Consider the following 13,904-nt stretch of genomic DNA (forward strand, 5'->3'; position numbering starts at 1 on the left):
TTATTTTTAATCAAGTTATTTAGTAGCTTCTTCTTCACGCAAGTTTCTCAGACGGCTATTTATTAACTTCCCTGCTCTTTTCTGCGTTCGTCACTCCCAAGTTGCTCTGTTTTCTTCATAAATCCATTCGCTCTCTGTTTGAAGTACATTACATTGTAAGTTTGTTTCCTGAAATTTTTGGAGGTTTTCCATTCCTGATTGTAGTCGAAACGGCAATTCATTATGTGTTCGTTCTCTGAAGTTTCTGCGTAAAATCTCTCATCATCGATTTGTTTTTTGGCTAGGTATACACTTTTCTCATTTGAGGACTTTTCTTGCCTAAATCTCATTGTGGAAGTTTTTTTTATTGATATCTTGTACTGAACATGTGTAGGTTTTGTTCTTTATTTTGATGCAACATTATACGATGTAAATACCTATGAGATTATGGATCACATCACAGTGCCAAATAAATTGAGTTGGTATAGTTACTTATTTCCACCCGTCTACTATTTAGGTTGAAAATTTTTAATTGTTTTAGGGTTCTTATGGATCATGTGTCGCCTCGTTCTCGCTTGAATTACAACTTTGTCACTGCGGTAGTCCTAAGGTGAATTTTCTGATACCATTATCTTTATAAATATTGCAACATTTTGTTTTAATTTATAGAGTACGGTCACCGTTTAGAGCAAAGATGAACAAAGGACCTAGATTTATGTGAACCTAGAGAGCCAAGAGAAAACAGAAAACTCCTAGGTTGTGAACCTAAGAGGAATTGAGAACTCCTTAATCGAGATATGGTAAAGGTTAGTTACACAGTGACACAGACATTAAGCCACAATTTGGCCACAAATTGGCTATTGCTAATTTCAACTTTAGGATTAAGTATGACAAGAGTCTAAAAATAAGTTTCTTACCTAATATTTTTATACCCATTTCATGGAGTGTAAACCATCCTTGATGGGGAGAGAGCCGTGCAGCTGCAAGGGGTGCCCTCTTTTACAGAACTATACCCATATACTAAAATAAAATTCCTATCATTCAGAATTGGTACTAATATTTCCTTTATGGGAATAATAATTGATGCTAAATACAGAAACATTTAAGCTAAAAATTCAACTATTGCTCGTTTCATTCTAAAATAAGCTCAACAAAGGGTTAAGATAAAAACTCAATTATTGGTCGTTTCATTCCACAATAAGCTCAGTTTTCCAGGTTACACAATCCTTTTATTTATATTTATAGGCTAAGAAGGAGAACGAGTTCAGCCATGAATGCTAAGGTCATGAAATGTCCAGAAACCATCTAAACTGGCAATAATGGAAGAAACCATCCAAACAAACAATACCTACCAAGGCATTTGATAACTAGAACTGGAAGATGGCAGCTCCACTCGATGGCTTGGAAGCAAAGACGTAGAGATCGACATCGTTATTCTTGATGGTTCCTCGGTCGATCCTCGATTTGTAGAAGTTCTCCTGGTGTGAATCAAACGGCCAGAAGTTTTAAACTACATTCCAACTTTCAACCACGAAGAAAGACATTCGCTTTTCAGTTATTCCAGTGTCAAAAAACTAACCTTCAGGTTGAGAATGAACTGGGGAACAATGGCCTCTTTTACGAGAGCGACCGCGCAGCCTCCCCATCCTGCTCCAGTTAGCCTGGCCCCGAGAGCACCGTTGTCCCGGCATATCTTTACGAGTTCCTCCAACTCAGGACAGCTGGGAAAACAAACAATAAGATGGGAATCTGATTGCTATCAAACAAGGTTAAGCAACACGAGGCTGCATGGTTTGTCGTGATTGAAGATGAATGAAGTTTTGCAATTTGTATCACAGATGATTGAAGATGAGATTTGAGAACCTACTAAATTGTGAAATGGTCTGTACCTGCATTCATAAAGAACGCTACAGCTGTAGTGGCTATCATTCATGAGATCACCGAGTTTCTTAAGCTTGTCTTCCTCACTGCCAAAAGAACATTCCTCAACATTAAAAAATGGGAAAAAGAATACCAATTTTCCCTCTACCTTACTGGACGTACGATGTAATCTATAACTGAAGTTTGTATAAATTCACTTTGTTAAGAGAATTAACAAATGAAAATCATGCAAGAGTAATGAAAACATAAAAAGGCTGTTGGATAATTCAACAAACCTTAAACTTGACGAAACTGCATCCTTGAAAGCATAGACCCGCCTGGCTTCAGAGTACACGTGGGACGCTCGCTGAAAAAATCGACCAATTTTTTTATTGAGAGAGACAGAGAGAGAACATAGGACCATAGAGATCAATAAGCAAGCCTATACTAGCTAGAGAGAGTTGAAAATAGAGATCAATAAGCATGTCTACCCTAATATACCTGATACAACTTGAAATGCTTGGCAGCTTTCAAAACATCCAATGAAGTTGGAGAATTGTCTAAAACGGACGGCAGATTGTCCACAGTGATTTGTTCAATTTCTTCAGCTGTATAGGGTTCCTCCTTCAACAGTTCCTTAGGCAGAGAGAGACAGAGAAATAAGAATATGCTGAAACTTGATAAAGGAATGAAAGAATGTCCCAAAATGGGAGATTTTGTGAAATCGTGTCCCATGGTCGTCAAATAAGAGCTTGTACAATAATATTACAAAATCCCAAAACAAATTAAATAATGATCAAATAATTTCTGAAAATATTTTAGAAGATTGTATTATAAACGTTAACATCACTTGCATGTATCATCATTACAATAAATATTTGTGTGTTTTGTTTTTCCCTTCTAACAAGAACTGATGACATGACTTGGTGCAAAAAAAAAAAAAAAAAATCGAAGGAAAATACCTTGACTGCGAGCACAGGATCTGAAGAGTTACGCTCCTTAGCAAATGAAAGACACAGCCCTTCCACATCAGATAAAGTCTTCACTTTTTCTATTGCTTCTTTCGGTTTCATCCCAAGCTTTATGCCTAGAACAATCTGAAAATCATCTGGAATCATTACTTGGATACATTTAAATCAAAAAGTTCAAAATAGACACCAAGTTTAAACCGTCAGCAGAAGGAAAAGGAAGGTAATGAATAACTCAATTCCTTAGAAGGAATTTTAAAATAAGATTTATGGCAGCTAGTGTCCTTGATGAAAATACATCATACATCATATTAACATTAGAACTTACAGAAGCAAGTCGGCATTCGACTACTCTGTTATTATAATTTGTGGCAGCAGTGACTGCTTTCTGTGATTCGGCTAGAGAATGGGCTATAACAAAAATCCCACCAGAAGGAAGTTGCACATCAGTAGCGCGAATAGGGTTGAAATCAATCAGTTCTGCAAAACCAGATTTGGCCATAACAGAGATTGCCTGCAAGGATAATTGGATAGCGTTTACAATCATTGGAAACTATTTGAAGCTAGAAGAAACTCTCATATTGACCATTACATAGAATTGAAATGAAGCCACAGATCAACTTTCTAAACAATCGAACAAATAGATTTATTCACACTAGTTTTTCAATTAAGCGATTGTAGTGAATCTATCTGTGGCCTTTGCAATAAAATAATATCAAACAAAACCCACCACTAGCACAAGCCGTTTAATGAGGAAAACGAATGGCCTGCTTAGCCGATCGTTTAGTTTGTATAATTGTTCCTAAGGACTGTGATTAGGTGGCTTGAATATTAAGGTTATTATATAACTATTAAGAAACACATGATTTTCAAAAGAAGAACAACTTCAAGTATTCTCCTGGACAAATTATTCACAAGTCACGAGTATAATTAAAGAAAAAAGGGAAAAACATAGATAAGAGTTAGCTGAACATGTGTTCCTCTCTCCTTCCAAAAAAATAGATAATAGTTTTAAAGAACTTTTTCACAACCCTTTATTGCTCTGTTCTCCATGTTAAGTCTATTAATTGCAAAGTAAAGAAAAAAATACCTGATCCATTCCACCAGATTGTGTACCAATGTGTCGTTCACATTCACAGGTAAGTTGGGCAATTTCTTTCTGTACCACAAGGGAATTTTTGTAAGATTCCTTAGATTCAATCTGACTAAATATCAAATAATTGAGCTTCATTGATGTGGAAACAACCAAATTTACCAAATCAACTCAAGTTAAATCACACTATACAAGTGTACCAAGTCGCATCTGGTAAGTAGTAGATGACTAGATGGACAAATTCTGGTTCATTTAACTAAAAAAGACAATGAGAATGCAATCACGTTCAGCCAGTGGACCCAAAATTTTATAATAATGCTTACTACAGTGCTATAGATTTAGCTCATTGTCCCCAACAATTCACTTCAAAAGTTCATGAATTAAGCCATCAAGTCACTTTACTGGAATTGGATCTGGAATGTTGAACTAAAAATAAATAAATAAATAAATAAAAGAACACAATGCAAGCTTCTGAAGGTTCAAATTCCAATGACTTATAACAAGCAAACAAGGTACCTCCTATGATCTGTGGACCAAATCTGAGATAATAATAACAACCATTGGGGAGTATCAAGGTCTACCAGAAAATATGAATTGGGACTTAGGATACCATAGAACAATTTACAAACCCAATATATGTAAATCATCAAGTCAAAATCCAAGTCAGTCTTAGACACAGTAGCGTACACTCATACAGTAATCAGAGCATGAGGGTAAGGTGTTAACACCTTGGGAAAGTTGGCACCAAGAACAGCCATTATTGCAATGGTAGAAGAGCAAACAAATGCAGCAGAGCTTGATAATCCAGATCCTGAATGAAAAGAATAATTCTCATATTACTTTATCACGTCACAAATTTTTGCTGCAACAAAATATTGAGCTAATGACTTCAGTTGTTTTTACTAAAAATCTCTACCCTCCATGCAAACTTCTAAACTGCAGTAACTAACAGACATCATTGTCCGTTTGAATGAAGAAGTACACAAAACAAAAACCTGTAGGCACTGTTCCATCAACAAGAACGTCAAGTCCAACTGGCACACCAACATCTTGTCCTTTTGACTTTGCAAATTCGTAATAGCCTTTGTACCTGAAAGGCAAAGACCTTCAGATTCTGCCGGATATGTGATTGACCCTTAAATTTTTGTGTAGATCATACACATCCTATGCTAAGATAATTACATTTTTAACATTATAATTTGATCATGCTGGTTTAGCTTAAAGTTCATCACTGTCTTGAAAGTATTGATTAGGATAAAAGTAAAACCTAAGAACATAAATATCATGCATTCATATCATCCAAAAACAAGTTGCATGTACAATGGTAACAACATCCCATTAAAATAATTATACAAAATGAAATCAGAAAATAAATAATGCATACTCACCCACAGAGGAAATAGTGTCCCCATTTGTGATTCTTCAAGTCAACTTCCTGTAAAATGAACAAGAGAAATTATAAACACAGCTGAAGTTGGGAATATTTTGTAGTTGCAACTTGTTTGAATGATAGCGTTATAGTTTTTCTTTTTCAGAAAGGGCATTTATACAAATAGTATGATATAAAAATGTATTTTCCATATTTAGCTAGAAGTTCAGAATTGTTGAAATTATGTTAATCTAATACTAACATAATTTCAAATATAATCTAAAATAAAACACCATAATAAAAGTCAAATTAAAAAATTTGGAATCTGTAACGTTTTTAGAAGTACATAATGAGTTTATACAATTTAGTAAAACTTATGAAAAAAAAAGAAGAAAAAAGAAGAAAAAAGAGCCTTCTGGCCAACACATTTACAGATCGACAATTGCAACGTCGAGCATAAATTTTCTATATGAACGCTACGTTATATGAATGCAAGATGCCGGAGGAAAAGTAGGAGGACGAGTGGTTAGCAGATCGAAACGATGTCGAGTGAATTTTACAAACCAATTTAGCTCATACCTGATCAGGATCAGCAGGATAAGTACATAGCGAGTATTTATCATTAACATTAGCAATTTTGAGAAGATGATTCGCCTCTCCGGCGTCGTGCTTCCGTATTGCCACGATCGTATCTTGCCGAATCGCCATCGGCAACACCGAATATCCTTCATAGTCAATGTGCTCTCCGATCAAGTTCACTCTCCCTACACTCCGCCGTTTCAACCAAAAAAAGAGGTTAGAACCAGAATCAAATCAAAACAGTATCATCAAAACGAAGAACAAACATTACAGAGAAACCGAACAAAGCTGGGAAACAGAAAAATACCTGGAGAACGAGCAAAGACATCAGGAGGATGGCCGAACACTTGGAGAAACTTGGCCTTGAGATGATCAAATCGAAGCCGAGCATCCTCGAGCTGAGATCCATCGCCGTAAACCGGTTCAAGAGAAGAGAAAGTAGGGATCGGAAGGTCCTCGTGTTTCGCCATTACTCTCCTTCTTCTTCCTCCTTTCCGAGCAGAAATTACACAAATTCGCCCTCAACAACAGGTACAAATTCAGATTGAAAATGGCAGAGAAAGATCAGTATACGATTTATGACAACAAATGAAGATTCAAACTGATAAAAGCTTTTCCACTCTCGAATCGCACTAAATTTTCGGCTTACCCTCAAATAAATCGATACCAAAGAGAGAGTTAGTTGAGAACGAAATATTCAATAAATATTCAGAGCAAAAGCCTCAAGTATTTTATTTGATGGACACAACGCACGAGAAAGTCACGTGCGGATGAGACCAAAATGCCACGTCAGCTGAGATTAAAAATAAGACTATTTCTTCTTATCTATTTCTGCCCTTGGTTTTGTTTTGTCGTTATGTGATTTTCTTCGGATTAAATAATACTTTTTTTTTTATACAAATATTTACTAAAATTTTTGTAAATTGTGATTAAAAAATTATGAAAGCCTTAATTAATACAAATATCTCTAAATTCTCAAAATAATAATAATAATTAAATTAAATTTTCAAGAATTTTAATAATATCTGTAAATTTTCAAATTAAAAGCTTCCTATGGAAGGTAAAAACTTTTTATTATTTATATTAATAAACTTTTAAAAATCATTATTATTTTTTATACCACTTTTTTGAAAAAAATTAAAGGGTATTAATAAAAAATTAATGTTTATGGATATTTTTTATATAAACTATTAATAGTTTAATTTCAAAATATTAAAAAAAAAATAGAAAATTTAAAGGTATTATTAAAAAATTTAAAAGGATAAAAATATTTTTTAGACAAATTATAATACCTATTTAGACTTTTAAAATTATAAAATTTAGAGATAATTGTTATAATTTAACTTTTATTTTTTTAAAAATAATATAGAAATTAAAAATTAAAAATTATAAGTAACGTAATTCAATTTAAATTTTTTATATAAATGGTAAATAATAGGATTTTTTTTTTTAATTTTTAATTTTAGTTTATTTATTTTATTGGCGACAGAGACACGAGGAATCGAATTATTATTATTATAAAAGGCTGTTCGCTTGGGTCCAAAAGTACCTGCGTCAGAGAAAGCTCAAAAAGTCAAGTTGGCAAAAGAATCCAATTTTCCTTTTTTATTTTTTCTTTTCATATTTTTTACTTTTTTTTAAATGCCCAACTTTTCAAAAATGGTCCTTAATTTTTATATTGCTTTTTAAATATAAATGCCCCAAACTTTAGTGGTAATTAATACAATTATTTTTTAAAATAATCTTAATTTTTTTAAAATATTTTAAAATTTTGAGAATATTTTTTAAATATATTCATAATTTTCATTAAGAATATTCCTGATTTTTTTTTTAAATTTAAAAGGTATTATTAAAATACAAATATTTTTTAAAATAATTTTAAAATTTTAAAAATATTTAATTTTCATACAAAATTAATGATAAGAATATTCCTCAATTTTTTTTAATTTAAAAGGTATTATTAAAATATATGAAAATATATTTTTATTAATTTAGTTTATATATATATATATATATATATATATATATATATATATATATATATATATATATATATATATATATATATATATTTATTTATTGTAAATTCACTAATTTTAGTATATCAAATTTGGTAATTAATACACAAATTAATTATCGAATATTTATTTTTGGTATTCACTAAAAATATTTTTAAATTATTTTTTTAAGATAAAGATTCAAATTTCTAAATATGTTAATTTAATCCATTTTAGAAATTTGTTATTATATTTGTTGGGTAGTAATTTTAAATTTTCTTAAAATGGGTATCCAAATATTTTAATTTTTAATATTATTTGGATAATTTTCAATTACAAAATTTCCCTTTCAAAATATATTTTCTTTTCTTTTTAATTTTATTTTAAATATAAAAACGAGTTAACGTATTGATTCTGTACATTTATATATTATTTATATATAATTATATAAAAATAATAATTATGTTTGCTGTTGAGAGTAATTAAATTTAAACGAAGTGAATATGTAATTTATTAAATAAAACTATATTATTGAGAATTTGTTCAACACTAAATTAATTTATAATATAGTATTATAAGCATATGCTTTTTATAAAAAATAAGTATATTGCTTGAAATTATGGCACATTATTCTCATACACTAATGTTGCAAATCAAAGACCATAACGTATTCTATAAAAGTTATTCTCGAGCATCTGGATGTCGAGTGCTCGGTTTCTCTCTCTTGTCTTGTTTTTCGTATTAACTTATGACCTAATAAATCAATTAATTTATACAACACGATAACTACAAAAAGTAACGATTTTATGGTAATTTTGAGGTTATGTATACCTAATTTTCTATTGATTTTCACGTTTTTTTTAGGTTAAATTTTAAATGTTATCTAAATACGAGCATGGGATATGAATGGAAACCATGATCCCGATTCTTATTGTTAACCTTATCTTTTCATTTTTGCTTTTGACAAAAGGGAGAGAAATGGGCAAAAATGTAATTGAACGTTTTAGTTCTATGATATGTAAGGGTGAGACATTTATGGGTCGAATTTGGTATACTTCAACAAGTTGAGCTATGTTTCACATATATCTCACAACATCGTTACTTTTCTCTCCAAAGTATGTATATGTGAAAGTGAAAATTTAACGTCTTTTTTTCTTTTTAAAGAATACTATAATTGTAAGAGCCCAAGCTCATTGTTAGTCTCTTTGGGCTTTCCCTTTCGGACTTACTTCAAGGTTTTTAAAACGCGTCTGCGTCTAGAGAGAGATTTTCATGTCCTTATAAAGAATGCTTTGTTCCTGTCTATAACCGATGTAGGATCTCACAATCCACCCCCCTTTGGGTCCTAGCGTCCTCACTAGCACTCGTTCCCCTCTCCAATCGATGTGGGGATCTCATAATCCACCCCGCTTTAGGGTCCAGCGTGTGAGCATCCCACATTGGTTGGGGAGGAGAACGAAACACCTTTTATAAGGGTGTGGAAACCTTTTTCCTAGCAGACGCATTTTAAAGCCTTGAGGGGAAGCCTGAAAGGAAAAGCCCAAAGATGACAATATCAGCTAACGATGGACTTGGACCGTTACAAATGGTATCAGAGCCAGACATCGGACTATGTGCCAACAAGGAGGTTGTTCCCCCAAGGGGGTAGACACGAGAGGGTGTGCTAGTAAGGACGCTGGGCCCCAAAGAGGGGTGGATTTGGTAGGGGTCCCACATCAATTGGAGAAAGGAAAGAGTGCCAGCAGGACGTTGAGCCCCGAAGGGGGTAGATTGTGAGAGTCCCACATTGGTTGGAGAGGAGAACGAAACACCTTTCATAAGGATGTGAAAACCTTTTCCTAGCAGACACGTTTTAAAGCCTTGAGGGAAAGCTCAAAGAGGACAATATCTGCTAGCGGTGGACTTGGGTCGTTACACAGCGTGGGCCCCGAAGGGGGGTAGATTGTGAGAGTCCCACATTAGTTGGGGAGAGAACAAAACACCCTTTATAAGGGTGTACCGGAAACCTTCCCCTGCTAAGGGAAAACCCAAAGAAGACAACTTTAGCAGATACGTTGAGGGGAAGCCCAACAGGGAAAACCCAAAGGCCCAAAACAGAAAATCCAAAGAAGACAATATCTGCTAGCGGTAGACCTTTGCCATTACACAGCATCCTCACCGGCACACCGCCCAGTGTCTAGCTCTGATACCATTTGTAACTACGAAACCGAGTTGAGAACACGTTGAACCGAGCTGAGAGGAACGAAGCTTTAATTAGTTGAACGATGCTCACCGTAAACATTACGAATATTTAACATTTACTCATTCCAAATTAAGTATAGAACACGTTGTATCCATGCTTATCCAAACATAATCTTCACTAGCTTAGGTTGGTGGTTCAAACATAATACTTTATCTTCATTATGCTTATTATGTTTCACATTAGGTAGGTTGTTCCCCACAATGGCATCCAATTCCCTAACCTACAATTGTGCACTCAAGACTAACCCCATGTTCATATTTGGTGCACAAATCAACTCACATGGCTAACCTTTCTCGTCAAGGACATGGCCACAACTCCAACCTCCCATACTCGCTTGCACCGACAGCATGGAACATTGTCGTTTGAAAATGTCTTTCCATGGTCAAATTCCTTACCTTTCCGAGTCAAATTCAATTCTGCCAACCTCATCCTAACAAGCATTCCAACCAAACTGTCTTTCTCGATCTTCCTTAATTTCCGCAAATTTTTTAGCAAAAAACTAGGATAAATACAAACCAAATTAAGCAAAACCAAGACACAGCTCATCAAATTGCCCATTGGTTGGTTTTTGTAATTTACACCTCACCTTGGCTTAAATCACACCACTTGCCTTATCAAGCCTTCATATATACATACATATATATACGATTTTTAGGTTCGGTCGAGATTTAACGTGTCGGGACAAGCTATAAACTTTTAACGTAATTATCGATTTTTTGAAATTTTTTGAAGAGGGTTTGTAAAAAAACGTGATTTTTTTTTTTACTTTAAGACATCGAAAAGGGAAAATTGTTCGTTCGAGTGTTGTTTTTCGTTCTGTTTCGTATAATAATCCATTTGTTCGGTGTTTTCGTCCGAGTTTCATGCATAATGGTTCGGTTTTTTAATATGGGAATTAAAAGACAAACCCTAATCCTAGGTTATAAGAGATGGAACATGAAGAATATTGAGGTAAAATGACAAGATCATATAGTAAACAACTTGGTTTTTTTTGGCTAAGATTAGTTACAAAGGAATAATGAGTCATAGATAAAACACAGCTAAGACTAATATAATCCATCTTTGAAAACCAAAATCAGCTCAAAAAACGATGCAAAATGGTTGAAAACGTACCGAAAAGAGAGAATAATTCATCCATTTTGTTCATCTTTTGGTTCCTTCCTCATTTGCAATGGCACCAAGTCTTGTAGAAGCCCGTGGTCTCGGAGCACGGAAGCTTGAGACGACGGTGGCGGTGGCGGTGGTGGCGGGAAGGAAGAAGGAGGACGTGGGTTCGTTGACAACGAGTTGATTGTTAGAAATGGCGGTGGAGGGCTATACATGAAGGGTTGGGGTGTGTTGGGTTGGAATAAAAGTCCGGTGGTGGTAGTAACGTCGAGATTGGATTCCGGTAGGATTCTGATACTACCTCGTGGCATTATTGGACTTTGATGGGTGTGTTTGCCTTCGTAAGTTGTAACGACGGTCGAATGGTCGTTGGACAATCGCTCCACTCTCTTCTTCACACCACACCCTACCGTAGTACAACGGTAATAGCTTCTGTTTTATCAGTATAACGTTATCACCTCATGATTAAGAGTGAACAATATCATATCATTACGAAAATATGAAGAAGACGAACCTAGGGTACGGACTGTTCTTCACGGCTTTTTGACCGTACTTTCGCCACCGATACCCATCGTCGAGATGATCAATATCACTCTTCGTCATGAAAGCAAATCTCGGCTCTCTTTGCTTCTTCGGGTTCTTCTTTTTTGGCTTCAACCTAAAATCAAATATTTAAAATTAAAAAAAAAAAAAACCATAAAATTAAAAAATTTAATAAAAAGAAAAAAATCATCAAACTCAAAATTACATCTTTTATTTATATATATATATATATATATATATATATATATATATGTAAACTTAGATCTAAAGAAGAAAATATAAACTAAAATAATTTAAAAATGTAAATAAAAAATAAAAAATGGGAAAAATAATAATTTCTTACACATTAGAAGAAGAAGGCTTCTCGGTGTTGTTCTTGTCAACTTCATCAATGGCGGCAGCGTCATTGGAGTAAGAAGAAACGGAGGAAGAATTAGGAGTGGGCGGAGCATTGACAACCTCCGACGACTCCGGCACGGTGGAGGCCGGTGAGGAAAGCAGCGGCGCCGTCGTAGAAACCAAATCAAACAAGGAAGATAAAGGATTGTAAAAATCAATTCCACTCCCCAATAAGTCAAAGGAATTAGAAGAACCAAAGCTAGTCGCCGAGAAGTCATCGGAAAACCCCACCGGAGAGTATTTTCCGGCAGAATTCTCAGACCCCATCATTGTGTCTTCAAGCTTCTTGTCCATTTTGATCGATCGGAAAAAAAAAAGAATGAACACATAACAATATATTCTTTGTAGAGAGAGAAAAAGAGTGATTTTGGGATTTGGAGAACAGCTTGGGGTGTAAGTTTTCCCACCTAGGATAATGACCGACACGTGGCGGTAACCGATGGGCATAGAAACAAGAGTGCTGGATCGGTGTTCGCAATAAATGACAGAGGACTGGCGAAAAGGGAGACTTCTGAAACGCGGAGTTTTGACCGGTTAACCGGTTCCAGTGTAAACTAGATTCTTAATGGCTGTGTACACGTAGGCAAAAAAAGTGTTTTTTTTTTTTAATAAAAATTGTGGATTTAATTTGATTTAATTTAAAAATCGTTTAGAATTTCTTAAAAAATAGCTTTTATTTATTACTTTTAAAATATATATATATAATTTTCAATTTATTATAAACACTAAAAATCATATTTAATGTAACACTACGCACATAAATCATTAAATCCATTAAATAAATAAATAAAATTTAATTGAAAATAAATGGAAAATATCAAAATATTAATTTTATTTTCACAAAATAAATAAATAAACGGGGGCATTTTAGGGAGAGAGAAAGTTTGGCACGTGCGGTTCTATATATGTTGGTGTTTCTTTCCGTGCCACTTGAAAAATAAAATGTTTAAAAAATAATAAATATATTTGGTAATTAATTAAAATATGTTAAATTAGATGGTCCTGTTACAAAGAAGTGGGCCTTTGCCTAAAAATCATGGCCCACAACTTTACAACTAGGTTTTAGTGCTGTGAAATTACATTTATACCCCCAGCAATACGAATTTAATATATTAATAAATAAAAAATCTTTCGACTTTTTTGGTCACTAGATTTTTATATTTATTTTCGAAAAAATAATTATAATAATATTTTCGATAATTTTAAATATAGAAAAATGTAAATATGCATTCATTATATCAATGTATAGGAAGTAATTAGTTGGGGTTTCTATAAATATATAGGAAAAATCTGATTATTTTTTATTTTTTAAAAATAATATGAATCACATTTTCTTAAAAAAGAAAAAATTAACATTTTATTTAATTATATTTTAGTCCTTCAACTTTTAAAATATTAATTTTGAACAATTTTTTTTTTAATGTTCCATTAATCTCTGCATTTAAAAGCGAATTATTTAAATTTAAGATTTTAATTGATATAATCGAATAAAATTTAGGAATATAAATTATTTATATTTTTAAAAAGATGAATATTATTTAAAACTATATAGTGTTGCAACATATATAATGGGTTAGTTGAGTAGTTAGTTCCTTTCTGAATTAAACTCTTGGGAGAGAGACAGAGATTTTTAATAATTAATATATTGGAACCTAACCCGTTGACCTAATCAATTTTCAGAAATGTGTTTAATTAATAATAATAATAATATTATTATTATTATTATGATTATGATTATATAAAATAAATAAATAAGCAGCGATAATTG

General features: G+C 33.0%; 2 protein-coding genes across 2 annotated transcripts; both read right to left on the minus strand.

Annotated features, from left to right (window-relative positions):
- Positions 1 to 1,137: 1,137 nt before the first annotated feature.
- Positions 1,138 to 6,550, minus strand: LOC111791010 (galactokinase). The gene is made up of 13 exons (XM_023672181.2): positions 6,156 to 6,550; positions 5,849 to 6,033; positions 5,289 to 5,335; positions 4,896 to 4,990; positions 4,629 to 4,711; positions 3,898 to 3,966; positions 3,136 to 3,321; positions 2,802 to 2,936; positions 2,341 to 2,475; positions 2,136 to 2,206; positions 1,869 to 1,946; positions 1,559 to 1,700; positions 1,138 to 1,457 (listed from the first exon to the last, which is right to left on the minus strand). The coding sequence occupies exons 1-13, from the start codon at positions 6,316 to 6,318 to the stop codon at positions 1,347 to 1,349; spliced, it is 1,500 nt and encodes a 499-aa protein (XP_023527949.2). The 5' UTR covers positions 6,319 to 6,550; the 3' UTR covers positions 1,138 to 1,346.
- A 4,507-nt stretch (positions 6,551 to 11,057) lies between these two features.
- On the minus strand, positions 11,058 to 12,468 carry LOC111791491 (putative WRKY transcription factor 48). The gene is made up of 3 exons (XM_023672863.2): positions 12,081 to 12,468; positions 11,709 to 11,852; positions 11,058 to 11,626 (listed from the first exon to the last, which is right to left on the minus strand). Exons 1-3 carry the CDS (start codon positions 12,428 to 12,430, stop codon positions 11,218 to 11,220), a joined length of 903 nt encoding a protein of 300 aa, XP_023528631.2. The 5' UTR covers positions 12,431 to 12,468; the 3' UTR covers positions 11,058 to 11,217.
- Between the last annotated feature and the right edge of the window lie 1,436 nt (positions 12,469 to 13,904).

Source organism: Cucurbita pepo, chromosome 3, assembly GCF_057944985.1.
Source record: "Cucurbita pepo subsp. pepo isolate OVF chromosome 3, ASM5794498v1, whole genome shotgun sequence".
NCBI classification, from domain to species: domain Eukaryota; kingdom Viridiplantae; phylum Streptophyta; class Magnoliopsida; order Cucurbitales; family Cucurbitaceae; genus Cucurbita; species Cucurbita pepo.

What these genes read in the sequence shown, in the direction of transcription:
- LOC111791010 (XM_023672181.2), bottom strand. Translation starts at nt 6,318, where the DNA reads ATGGCGAAACACGAGGACCTTCCGATCCCTACTTTCTCTTCTCTTGAA. An exon ending in AATCTGGTGGAATGGATCAG is followed by an intron (nt 3,322 to 3,897) that starts GTATTTTTTTCT and finishes TTATCCTTGCAG; the next exon opens with GCAATCTCTGTTATGGCCAA. An exon ending in AGTTCATTCTCAACCTGAAG is followed by an intron (nt 1,458 to 1,558) that starts GTTAGTTTTTTG and finishes GATTCACACCAG; the next exon opens with GAGAACTTCTACAAATCGAG.
- LOC111791491 (XM_023672863.2), bottom strand. Translation starts at nt 12,430, where the DNA reads ATGGACAAGAAGCTTGAAGACACAATGATGGGGTCTGAGAATTCTGCC. An exon ending in AAGCCTTCTTCTTCTAATGT is followed by an intron (nt 11,853 to 12,080) that starts GTAAGAAATTAT and finishes ATTTGATTTTAG; the next exon opens with GTTGAAGCCAAAAAAGAAGA. An exon ending in AAGAACAGTCCGTACCCTAG is followed by an intron (nt 11,627 to 11,708) that starts GTTCGTCTTCTT and finishes CTGATAAAACAG; the next exon opens with AAGCTATTACCGTTGTACTA.